Genomic DNA, 12273 nt, shown 5'->3' on the forward strand with positions numbered 1-12273 from the left:
TCATGAAGGCTCAGATATCCTAAACTGAATTCTGGATACCCAAAACATTATTGTAGATTTCCTAAACAGTAATTCTTCCTTGTCAGAATACAGTTACGAATATCTTAAATTATAATTTTATGACGGACCCAAGTCACAGTATAATTTTGACTAGTCTAAATGTAATTTTATATATCCAAATTGCAATTATGGGTGGTCAGTTTTAATTCAGTTTAAAATGTTAAAAGGCTTGCCATAGACGCACTGACGCTTTGTGTACGAACATATTTCCAAGCGTTTGAAACTCCAACAATGTAGAGACAACAAGCAACACAACAAAGGTTTCAGGTTATGTTCACAGTCAGCCACGTTGGAGTGCATATTGCAAAAAGATGATACGTTTACCAAAAGTGAGGACGTGGCCACGTGATTAAGCATTCTCCTTTTTGACCAATGAGAGACAGAAGAAGGCGGGCTAGTGACACTGACAGCCAATGCCCTTTCCGTTTGTAATACGTTGCTTAGAATTAGTCGCATCCGGGTGAATAGTCTGGGGTGAGTAGCTAATGCTGACTGAGGTAAAATAATGAACATGAGAAACGTAAATTTCAGATTTACTAGAATTTCTGCGACAAATAATGCGCCACTAATACTCGAACAGACTAGATATTGTAAAATGTAACAAATCCGATGTGGCTTTGTGTCTCCAACATATGAAAGCTAGCCAGCTGGTTAGTTAGCTTTAGGCTAACATATCATCAACGTCCGGGTTTGCTTTGTCACCATTTTTTGTCTTTTTACCACTCTGATTTTTAACTTAATGGGATTGACGCTTGTTGGTGTTTACTTTGACAGGTTCGCGGAGGTTTTATTTTGAAGTTCTTGACTTTGGGTCTTCGAGATGTACGGATCATTTCGGCTGATACTGCAGGTGCTGTGGGCCCAGCTGCTATGTGGGTGGGTGCTGAGCTCAGAGCTAACTTTTGAGCTACCGGACAACGCCAAGCAGTGTTTCTACGAAGACATCATACTTGGCACCAAGTGTACACTTGAGTTTCAGGTGCGTGCGAATTACTCCTTTGGACAACACTATCAGTTATTCTAAAAAAGAGAAATTGCTAGAGAAAGAATTGAATTGCCTCCAGCTTGTGTTTTCAGACCAATAGCATATTTCGCTTATACTATCTTTTTGCCTATTTGTTATCTGATACAATATACAACGACCATGTAAAATTCAAATTGATTATTATATTTAATTGTGTTTCTAAATAATTGTTTCCATGTTGATTTTTAGGTGGTGACTGGTGGTCATTATGATGTGGACTGTCGTTTGGAAGATCCAGATGGAACTACACTCTACAAGGAGATGAAGAAGCAATATGACAGCTTCACATTCACGGCAGCAAAGAATGGTACCTACAAGTTCTGCTTCAGCAATGAATTTTCCACCTTCACACACAAGACGGTTTACTTCGACTTCCAAGTTGGTGATGACCCTCCACTCTTCCCTAATGAGAACAGAGTCACTGCTCTTACTCAGGTGAGTGTGAAAGTGTGTGTTTGTATGTGTGTCTGAGAGAGAGAGAAGGGGGGTAAAATGTTCTTTTCATGCACTTTATTGTGTTGGAAATTTGAGTGTCTCGTTTGACTATTACATTTTTGTCATGAAAAGCAAAACTTAAAATGTCTTGTTTACCGAAGCATAAATATAAGTTTTGTTTGAAACAAAGTCAACTTGTTGTAAGTAGGTGCATCTTTTTATTATACTAAATTTCATATTTTTTCTTTTTCAGATGGAATCCGCCTGTGTGTCCATCCATGAGGCCCTGAAAATGGTCATTGACTACCAGACACATTTTCGCCTCCGTGAGGCACAAGGACGCAGTCGGGCAGAGGACCTCAACACCCGTGTTGCATTCTGGTCTATTGGAGAAGCCATCATCCTTCTGGTGGTTAGCATCAGCCAGGTGGTCCTGCTCAGAAGCTTCTTTTCTGACAAGAAAACTACTACAACGCGCGTTGGATCTTAACAGTCTCTGAGCTCTGATCTGAATTATTACTTAATCTAAACATAAGCTTGTGTGCATAAAGTTGGTTGGAACAGCAGCGCTGACTTGAAATTGGATCGTATTAAATTGCCAGGTCGTACAATCTGACATGTCCCATGCACTCAGCACTGCCATTCTTCTAAACTTTATGCAAATGAGAGTTTAGCGGAAGGGTTTTATGTGTTTAAAATTTGTTTGACGGATAAAAAGACACAAAGAAAGTCTTTGTTGTTTTGATTGTAACTATATGTTTTTGGAAACAGTTCTAGCAGCTGGTCATGTAAAGTAGTAAAAAGCAAAACTCAAAGGATAAGGCTGGTCATTTTCTGTGTTACTATAATCAAAAACCCACTACAGATTTTTTTAGATTTCTGCTGTTGTTCAAAACCAAAATATCAATGCGAAACATGGAGATAATCCAGTGACAGTTCAACATGGTTCTTTACTACACAAAACCTAATCGTAGTGGTTTTTAATGGAGCTGCAATGGACATCACCTTTTTTGGCTTCTGACTTCTGTAACATTTATGGTCATTCCTTTACTTTAGATCTCCTCAGGTAATGGAACATGTTAAATAATTAACACATATAGATAATGGCTGGCTTTATAATTAGTAAGAATGTTTTCAGACTGTGTTATTTTATTTGTGTCCTATCAGTCCACCATCTAATATTATTATGTCTCTTTGAGCTGTTTAGTTTTTCTGACCAGCCTATGCACTGAAATATCCATTGGACTGAAAGCTGTAACTAAGTGTACAAATATTCATTCAAATAATACCGTCTCTAAAAAGTCTCTAAAGCTGTATGTGGCAGAGAAACAAAACCTTATTCAGAAGGCTTATGTTTGGTTATAGACAAAAATATGTTGAATTTATCTTTTTTACTATTAAACACCACTGCATTTAGTGAAACTTACACACTGGTTGCTTTGATTAACCTTGTCATTTTAGACAAGTTATTAGATAGTTGTACAGAATAAACTGTACTGTAACAGTAGTTTGACAAGGCTTAAATTTAGAGATGCACACGATCTGCGTGTTCTAATTACTTAAATGTTCTTCAGGTTAATATAATGCTTCCACCTGACTGGATCAAGATGAAGTATTTGCTAAAATTGTTATAATTACAGCTAGGGCCTTCCTAATATTTTTGTGCCTTGGTCTGGTAGAAAAACTATGACACATTTTGTCTGTTGAGGTTTGGTACCAACAGTTTGAAATGCAGCAATATGTCACGAAATTGTGTGAAGCTAGTTCTCTCCTTTATTGTGTGACGTGTAGGATCTTATTTATCCTGTGGGCTTATGTTGTCCTCTTGAGTTTTATGCAACACTTGTGAAGTTCATGTTTTGTAAAATATGTCTTGAATATAAGGTAATTCTACTTAATTGTATTTGTAGTCACTCATTGCTGAATTCACATACTAATAGTTGTTTTTTTTTTGGTCACCCGTTTCATTTACCAACTGTAAGAAATAATCTTGACAAGGTTTTGATGTAACACAATCTTTCAGGAAGCTCAACAACTATTTAACAACTACTCAACAACTTAGGCTGAGTTCATCCTGGTTGTATTAAGTTTCATGATGTATTTCTCAGACACAGATGTAGCTGAAATATGAGAATAGGCAGTCATTTTCAGTGGATATATGGTATTTTCACAGCACAAAAAGAAAGTGAAGAAGATACAAAAACTAGAACTAGAAGTCATTGTTGTAATGTGAGAATTCTTATGTAAATTGGTTATTTTAGACCCATCCCTATTCAAGGCCGCTCATTTAATGCTGTTTGAACCAATTAAACTGTATTACTTGATAAGAACTGATTCCAGAGACTCTGTATTTACATATTAAAGAACTATATATATATACGTCTTGAGATTTATTTTTAATTGCTTTGTTTTGCTACTAGTTTATACTCTAACATGCAGAGAGCGTTTAAAATAGTTTTCCTGACTAAACCAATGAAAATGTCTGAGTATTGTTTTTGTGTTGTTTTTCTGGTTACGTCCTCTTGCAGTGTTTCTGTTATTCTGTGGGGGGCGGTATAGTCGCGACCATCACAGTCATCAGGCTGTGTATTTGAACGCATTTCTTATTCAGGCAGATGCAGAAAACGATTAAATTTGCGGCTTCTTATTGTTGCCTTATCTTCCTATAGTAACTATCTTTCATGCAGATGCGTCCCACGTAGTTCACCAGGGTCTTTTATGTGTTTGTACTGTGTCATTGGTAACGATAGTCTATCTGCTCTGTGATTGGTCGCTCGCGTGTCAATCATTCGCTGTGGTCAAGAGAAAAGACTGCGTTGTGTTTGCGATTTGACAGAAGCTGAGTCGTGATCATCCGGTCGAGCCGTGGGTGGCTAGCGTTCCCTTCTTACCTTCCCCTTTGCTTAGATCATTGTGCCAGCTGGCGGAGCGGCTACACGGACGGTTATTAGTCGCTGTTTTAGGGGGTAACGAGGGTGGTGCGTTTCCTGGCGTGTCTGTGAAAGAGCCACGGCTTGGAAATCCGGGATTTCCCTTGATTTTTTTTCCCCCATGGCCGGACGTCGTTTTCCCAGGCTAAGCTAGCACCAGCACGGGGTGACGAGTGGGGGTGGATTTCTACATTTCTGGCCTCGGAAAGCGAAAATAAACACCGTCGCGGGCATATGTCGGAGAACAATGACAAGCGCAGGAATCGTATCTAACGGGGGAGCGCTTCTTGGAGGCGAGGACGTGTCAGCGGATGAGTATCGGCTCCGTGAAGAGGTGTTGAGTAACTAGGCGAGCTAACGAACGCGAAGGTAGCCTGTTAGCTAAAATCATCAAGGAAGTTGGTTAGCCGCATTGCTAACTCGGCGACTGATGCATCACTGGAACAAGGGTCGCATCAAGCGGCGCAGTTATAGTTAAACATTCACTTCACAAGCTGTCGATACTGTTTGTGAAAGCTGACGTTTGGACGGACGCGCGTTTGTCATCCGAACGTTAGCGTTGGCTAGAAAGTCGGAGCTTGTTGTAAACAAAGGGTCCCGAGCTCCTCCTGTTCTCGGACTCGCTACACCCCCGACCATTAGCCGAGCGCTGCGCGGGTGCCGCCGCGTTTAGTGGCCCCTCAGACATGGATTTAAAGACGGCGGTGTTTAACGCGGCCCGGGACGGCAAACTCCGGCTGCTCCAGAAGCTGCTGGAGAACAAAGATGGACTCGAGGTGACCAAGTTGATGGGCGAGAAGACGAACGGGGCCACCCCGCTCCTCATGGCCTCCCGCTACGGCCACCTGGACCTGGTGGAGTACCTGCTGGAGTGCTGCAGCGCTCCCGTGGAGGTCGGCGGCTCGGTGAACTTTGACGGCGAGACGATCGAAGGGGCGCCCCCTCTCTGGGCGGCGTCGGCGGCGGGTCACCTGAAAGTGGTCCAGTCCCTGCTGGGCCACGGGGCCTCCGTCAACAGCACGACCCTCACCAACTCCACCCCCCTGCGGGCTGCCTGCTTCGACGGCCACCTGGACATTGTGAAGTACCTGGTGGAGCACAAAGCTGACCTGGAGGTGGCCAACAGACACGGCCACACGTGCCTCATGATTTCCTGCTACAAAGGACACAAGGAGATCGCGCAGTATTTGCTGGAGAAGGGGGCAGATGTCAACAGGAAAAGTGTAAAAGGTGAGTAGTGGTACAGCTGTGTTCATCTGACCCTCGGTGCCGACAAACGGTTTCTGCATATTCCACGTTGTAACAATTCAAATATTTCTATATTTCCATCTAAAATGACTCCACACAATAACATTTTGTTTGACAATGGAAACCTGCCAAGCTCATTACGTCAACTTGCATCTGTGGGTGTGTCTGTAGGAGCTTACTTTCTCCTTAGATGGCATTTATTAACATTGTCCATCTGTTTATTTTTAAAACATTTTTGCTTTGTGCAACAACTACAGAACTGGGGTGTGGAGGGCGACATCCTGTGTTTGAATAGTTCTGTCAAGCACTTTGTCACATTGTTGCTTTGTAAGAAGGTCAGAAGATGTGTTTTATTTGTTGCAGTGGACTTGAAATTTGATTAGTTTTTATTAGGCGTGACAAATCATCATACACATGTCTTCTGTCCAATCGCACACTTTTTTGGTATGTACTCATTTTAGTGTACCTACACAAATACCCACTCTGTATTTGTAGTCAAGTATACATCAAATTACTCCTGGACAGCTGGACCAAAACCCTCCTGACAGGTGCTTATAAAAATGATCATGCCTCCTCTGTATTGGTGGCGTTCATTTAGTTTTTTGTTGCTGATGTCAGACATTAGTTTATTATGTTGATGTCCTTTAAAACCGAACACTAAAATCTTAACTCTGGGGTCTCGTCGCCAATAGGAGGGCTACAAGCAGATGCTCTGTTGCATACAAGCAGTACACGTGACTACAAGTAGACTTTTGATAACGGCTAAACCAACAGGAAGGGGCAGCCATATTACATTTAATATGGGAATAAACTGTGGACATCCTTTTGATGATTGACGAGGACTACAGCTGAATGACTTTCGAAACTGCTTCAGACAAACACACTTCTCATTAATAAAATGCGTCATGTGCCTTCTTCTTTGGTGCTTAAGGTAGCCTAAGTTCTCCTTTGTGGCTCATAATGAGTATTGAGGCTAATCTCTGTCTTTGGAAGTCTCTGGAATAACTTGCGGCAGCAAATTTCATTAAAGACTCTGAATTTGTCACAGTTACTTAACATTAGCACAAACAATGTTTATTGTGTTTGTAAGCCTTTTAACCACCTTGCCATATCAATGCAGTTTGTCTTGACCAGTTTTAATAAACTAGGGGGAATGAAAGCAAACCAGCATAAAGGAGGAATATTATGTCTGTGTTGTGAAATATAAGGGGTTTGTCACAACGTGTTTACATCTTAATTTCTAGAGGTCAATAGAAGATGGTTTAAGTTTGTTTGTTTGCCTTTCATATATTTATAAATTGACCTTGATTATTTGGACCAAGTGACCTACTTCTTATTCAATGTTGTCAAGTCAGTCATGTCAAAATTGAGTTCAAACAGGTGATAGGGACTAGTTTATTCCCTATATAAACCTAGTTTTCAGACATCGTAATACTGTTTTGATTCAAGGTGTGTGTGTTAGACATGTTTTGTCTACTCAGAATAATCAGAACAGTATTTGACTGCTCAGTGCACTCTGTTTTGCTCCGAAAGCTGTTCAGGAAACTAGTGTCTGCAAAGTGAAAGCAAATCAGGCAAGGCTGTAAAATATTGCATCATGTGTAAAGATATCTGATTTTTTTTATTTTTTTTGGTGTGGGAAAACACTTTATAATTATTATTTGGGCTCAGGTTTGCAGCTGATCTTTCCCAGTGCGAAGTTTAGATCAAAACCAAGACTGGCAACCACATGCTGTGAGCATGACCTCGCTCCCCTTTACAGGGAATCACTGAGGAATGAGCACTTGGCAAATAGTTCAGCAACCACATTCACAGGTGCCCTGATATAATCTGATCTGCCTTTTAAATATGTAAGGGAAAGTTAAAGGTGTAAATGGAGACTTGAGTACCTCTTGGATAAGGATGTAAAACTCTGTTAAGGAACTTCAAATCTCTATTAAACTAATCAACATTGTTTTTATTGTAAATAAGAAGCAGGTAAAGCTCAAACTATTAATGTTTTCTTATCTCAAGACTAAACAATCTCTTTTACATTGGTCTGGTGTTATTTAAAATCTTCCCCACATGTCATGTTAACTCAAGCCTGATCTATCTTAGAAACACTGTACTGCGAAATCCACTTGCTGCTCAGTTTTGGCAGAGCCCCGCGGTGGATTCCCATTGATTACCAGAGAAACCATTAACCTGTTTAACGTTCCGTGTTTTTGTTTTTTTTTCTTCCTGTTCTCAGGTAACACAGCGCTTCATGACTGCGCTGAGTCAGGCAGTCTGGAAATCATGCGGATGTTGCTTCAGTATGGGGCCTCCATGGAGCAGGACGGCTACGGCATGACCCCCCTGCTCTCTGCCAGTGTCACGGGCCACACTAACATTGTAGACTACCTGACCACACACCAGCAGGTAAGGTGCACCGATGTGCACAAAGCTGTGACACGTAATAAATGTTTATTTTGTGAAAATGGGACTGTTGGGTTTTTTTCTCTCTACAGACGAGCCACATGGAACGCATCGATGCCCTGGAGCTCTTGGGCGCCACATTTGTGGACAAGAAGAGAGATCTGCTCGGAGCTTTAAAATACTGGAAAAGAGCCATGGACCTCAGGTACATGGACAGTAACAACGTCATCCATAAACCGGAGCCTAAGCAGTTGATCATGGCTTACGACTATGCCAGAGAGGTGAGGCATTTGATTTTTACTCTGAACAGGCGCAGCAGAAATGAAAAAAATTTATTTGCACAGGTGGCAAAAGTCCCACGATGTCTCAACTTGTACTTCCTTCCCAGGTAACAAACGGAGAGGAGCTTGACGGGCTGATATCAGACCCAGATGAGATGCGCATGCAAGCTTTGCTCATCCGTGAGCGAATCCTGGGGCCACAGCATCCCGACACATCCTACTACATTCGTTACCGAGGTGCCGTCTACGCCGACTCCGGGAACTTTGAGCGCTGCATCAATCTGTGGAAGTACGCGCTGGACATGCAGCAGAGCAACCTGGACCCCCTCAGCCCCATGACGGCCTCCAGCTTGCTGTCGTTCGCCGAGCTCTTCTCCTTCATGTTGCAGGACCGCGCCAAGGGGCTCCTGGGAACCTCCGTGTCGTTTGAAGACCTGATGGGGATTCTGTCGAAGAGTGTGTTGGAGATCGAGCGAGCGATCAAGCAAAACGGGCCCATGCCTCCCGACCCCGCCCAGCTCAGCAAGGCCTTGTCCATAATTCTGCACCTCATCTGTCTCTTGGAGAAGGTGCCGTGTACTGCAGAGCAAGACCACTTCAAGAAGGAAACCATCTATAGGTGTGTTTCTGTAATGTACATAACATACTGTATCTATATCAAAGATATCTTGCAGTCTCTCATAGTGGAAGCTTACACGTTGACGTAATAATTTAATTTCCTGACTAAAACACTGACCTTCCCCCCCACATTAAGGTTCCTGAAGCTTCAGCCGTGTGGTAAGAACGGCTACAGTCCACTACACTTGGCCGTCGACCGTAACACCACCTGTGTGGGCCGCTATCCCGTCTGCAAGTTCCCCTCCCTGACGGTGGCTTCTATCCTTCTCGAGTGTGGGGCAGATGTCAACAGTCGGGATGAAGATGACAACAGGTCTGTTTAGATTAGGTCAGGATTATTTTTTTCATGTATATGTTGGGCTGCTCTTGGTGTTTTCATCTATTGTCTATGTTTCCTCCAGCCCCCTCCACATAGCTGCATCGAATGGCCACCCTGACATTATGAACCTGCTGATTTCCTGCGGGACTCACTTCGACAGCACCAACGCCTTCCAACAAACGGCCTGTGACCTCCTGGACGAGAAGGAGCTGGCCAGGAACGTCATCCAGCCCATCAACCACACGACTCTGCAGTGCCTAGCCGCCAGGGCCATCGTCAAGCACAGTCTCAACTACCGAGGAAACATCCCAGAGAAACTCGAGGCCTTTGTTCTGCTCCACAGATAATGATGAGGAAGGAGTGCGGAGGAATGGATGGACGAGAACAGAACGGGGGTGATTACTTTAGGTAGGTTGAAGGTTCAACACCTGGACCCAGTGTGGTTGGTGAGCTAAAAGACACAACTTTGTAGCCAAGGTTTGCAAATTCTTTGAACTTTGTGTATGAAGACTTGTGTGCACAATAATGTACTAATTCCACCTGGATGGACTGAAATGATTGGAGTTAATGAAGGAATAAGTGTCGGCTTTCTTCCCGCTTGCTCCTTCATGAAGCCTGAGCCGTGGAGATTAGGCGAGAACTGCAACATGGACAAACACAGCTGTATCTGTAGAGGAGCTGAGTTTACATATTTTTGCTTCAAGAGAATGGATTTTTTGCATATTCCACATTGCTATTTATTGAATGAAACTTGAGAGATTTTTCTCCATGCTGGCTTTGACCCAGCCTCAACTTTGCCTGCTTGTCTCCTCTCAAAGCAAGGATTGAGGCGTTTCTACATATGCTGGGACTTCAGGTTATATTTTTTTTTTTTGTCTGTCCCATCACTTTTGCCAAAAGTCATGGACCTTTGCGCAGTCATCATTAGGGTTTTTTTGTACTCTTACAATACCTTTTATTGTCCTACAAATCTGAATATCTGCCAAATGGTGTGATTTCTAAACTCATTTGTCCACCTTTAGTGTATAACAAAGCTTTACAAGAAGCCGTGTGTGTGTGTGTGAGAGAGCGAGAGAACACCATAAGTGCTTTATTCTTCCTATGCACAGGCTAGGCTGTTGGAGAGACTGTTGTATTCTGTGCCCGCACTTGTCTGTGCAATATCTCATGACTTTTTGTGTTTACCTCATTGCTGCCGTTTCCTTCAGTAACCCCCTGCTTCACCCTAAAGGAGGAGGTGGGTGCAAAACCATTGTACTGACTGTTGCGAGAGTGGGAGCCACATGGTGTTTCGCGTGTGTGAATGAGCGTTTGTGGAGCTTACGCCGATGATTGAGAACGAATGAAGTGGCACTCATGGAGATTCCATAACGCACATGACTGCCACTGAAAACTACAGTGGCCAAGCTGTCTACAACCTCTGTGGTGTTAAGGCTTGTACTCAGAAGTGACCTCTAATATTCAAAAATGGCTCACCTTTAAAAAAAAAAAAAGCCATTTTAAAGCTCTTTCATCATCATGATCTAAAAAGTCTGGGTAGGTGATTGACTTGTGCATGTGCAGCATCAGCAGCATATCACCCAACCGGTCACTGCAGACACTTAACTTTCAAACTACATTAAGTATAGTTCTGCACATTTTGTAAAACTGTCATCCAGTTGTACCTGAACTGAAGACACAGATGAGTAGGGGGGCGCCTCGACGTACAGCGTAGTAAAGCTTTGTGGATAATCTTGTTTTTGCACATTAGCTTTAGATGTGTGGGTTGAAAAAAAGGGCTTTTTCATAATTCATAGGTTTTCATATTGCAGTCTGTTTAACCTGACAGTTCAAAACCAGACATAGAAAATGTATGAGGACTCCCAGGGCAACTTGATTTGAATCTGCACTTTACTACAGTGGAGTTTAAGATTTGATATGGCATTAATCAAGTTCATGTCTTAATAACCAGTTTGACAATAAACCCATGTTGCACTTGTCTCCTTGTCCAAGTGCCTTTCATTTCCTTAACCAGTGTATTTGTGGGGCTTGTGGATGTCGCTGGAGTTCCACTGATTGGAGTCCATGCTGTGCGCCTGCTGCTATTTACTGCACAGTCACCGGGCCTCACCGGCAGCCTGTTCCAGATACACGAGCTGGGAGCGGCTGCGCCGAGGACCCCTCTGGACCGGAATGTGTCCCGAGCAACCTCGGACCTTGCACGTTGTGCTTCCGAGAACTGTCCCAAATAAGCACACTGTGATTTATGGCGTGTTTGTTCAATACGCCGCGCTTAAAGCGATAGAGAAACGGTGACTCGTGAAGCGCAGGACTGGGCTGCTTAGCGCTGATGAGAGATTGACTGACTGGGTAAATATTTTCAGTCAGAAATGAAATGTGTTTGCTTTTGGCCGCGGCACAAGGAAGGAAAAACAGATCCCAGCTTTGGAGCGGAGCTCAGAAATCTCTTATCTATTACACAATTCTGATTAATACACAGCTTAAAATGGTCCAAACAGAGCAGACTATTCACCAATATGTAGCAAAAGTTGTAGGATTAACGTTTGCTTCATATTGGTGTCCAGTGTTTTTAAAAAATGAAAAACGGCTTTGACCTAGTTCCAAAGACTTACCTCCTCAATAGGTCAGGTCACAGAAGTAAACAAGTACTTAGACACGGACTGGCGCATTAGTCAAGCTCATAGCACGGCCCCAGCATTGACTGAGTCGTTGAGCCAGTTAAATAACTTTGATGAGCTGTAATGAAATCGTTCACAGATACGCTTCTCTGAACTAACAGTCACTATCCTGCCTGCAAGGAAGTCACGTCAGAGCAACAGAATGAGGCCCAGTCGTGGACAGCACTCGTCTGTATTTAAATGTGAACATCAGTCCAGGGATCTGTTCAGTCGTCAGGGTCTCTGTTTGTTAGTTTATGACTAAAATGCAGCTACTGGTGACGCGTAAAGGCTGAAGCAGCCT

The 12273-nt window shown here is 42.9% G+C and overlaps 2 protein-coding genes across 3 annotated transcripts; both read left to right on the top strand.

The window, feature by feature from the left end:
- The first annotated feature begins 390 nt into the window (after positions 1-390).
- Positions 391-3898, top strand: tmed7 (transmembrane p24 trafficking protein 7). Of its 2 annotated transcripts, none has more exons than XM_029162138.3 (4): positions 391-534; positions 835-1039; positions 1274-1519; positions 1773-3898. In XM_029162138.3, the coding sequence occupies exons 2-4, from the start codon at positions 881-883 to the stop codon at positions 2007-2009; spliced, it is 642 nt and encodes a 213-aa protein (XP_029017971.1). In that variant the 5' UTR covers positions 391-534; positions 835-880; the 3' UTR covers positions 2010-3898. The 2 variants fall into 2 exon arrangements, with proteins under 2 accessions (XP_029017971.1, XP_029017970.1); XM_029162137.3 differs by having other exon boundaries at positions 475-557.
- Positions 3899-4332: 434 nt separating this feature from the next.
- On the top strand, positions 4333-11291 carry fem1c (fem-1 homolog c). The gene is made up of 6 exons (XM_029162136.3): positions 4333-5679; positions 7928-8097; positions 8187-8375; positions 8483-8994; positions 9130-9306; positions 9395-11291. The coding sequence occupies exons 1-6, from the start codon at positions 5136-5138 to the stop codon at positions 9657-9659; spliced, it is 1857 nt and encodes a 618-aa protein (XP_029017969.1). The 5' UTR covers positions 4333-5135; the 3' UTR covers positions 9660-11291.
- Positions 11292-12273: the final 982 nt, after the last annotated feature.

This window comes from Betta splendens, chromosome 9 (genome assembly GCF_900634795.4).
Source record: "Betta splendens chromosome 9, fBetSpl5.4, whole genome shotgun sequence".
NCBI lineage: Eukaryota > Metazoa > Chordata > Actinopteri > Anabantiformes > Osphronemidae > Betta > Betta splendens.

Bases quoted from the DNA above. Each gene is read 5' to 3' on its own strand.
- tmed7 (XM_029162138.3), top strand. From the start codon at position 881: ATGTACGGATCATTTCGGCTGATACTGCAGGTGCTGTGGGCCCAGCTG. The intron at 1,040-1,273 runs GTGCGTGCGAAT...GTTGATTTTTAG, and splicing joins AGTGTACACTTGAGTTTCAG to GTGGTGACTGGTGGTCATTA. The intron at 1,520-1,772 runs GTGAGTGTGAAA...TTTCTTTTTCAG, and splicing joins GAGTCACTGCTCTTACTCAG to ATGGAATCCGCCTGTGTGTC.
- fem1c (XM_029162136.3), top strand. From the start codon at position 5,136: ATGGATTTAAAGACGGCGGTGTTTAACGCGGCCCGGGACGGCAAACTC. The intron at 5,680-7,927 runs GTGAGTAGTGGT...TCCTGTTCTCAG, and splicing joins CAACAGGAAAAGTGTAAAAG to GTAACACAGCGCTTCATGAC. The intron at 8,376-8,482 runs GTGAGGCATTTG...CTTCCTTCCCAG, and splicing joins CTTACGACTATGCCAGAGAG to GTAACAAACGGAGAGGAGCT.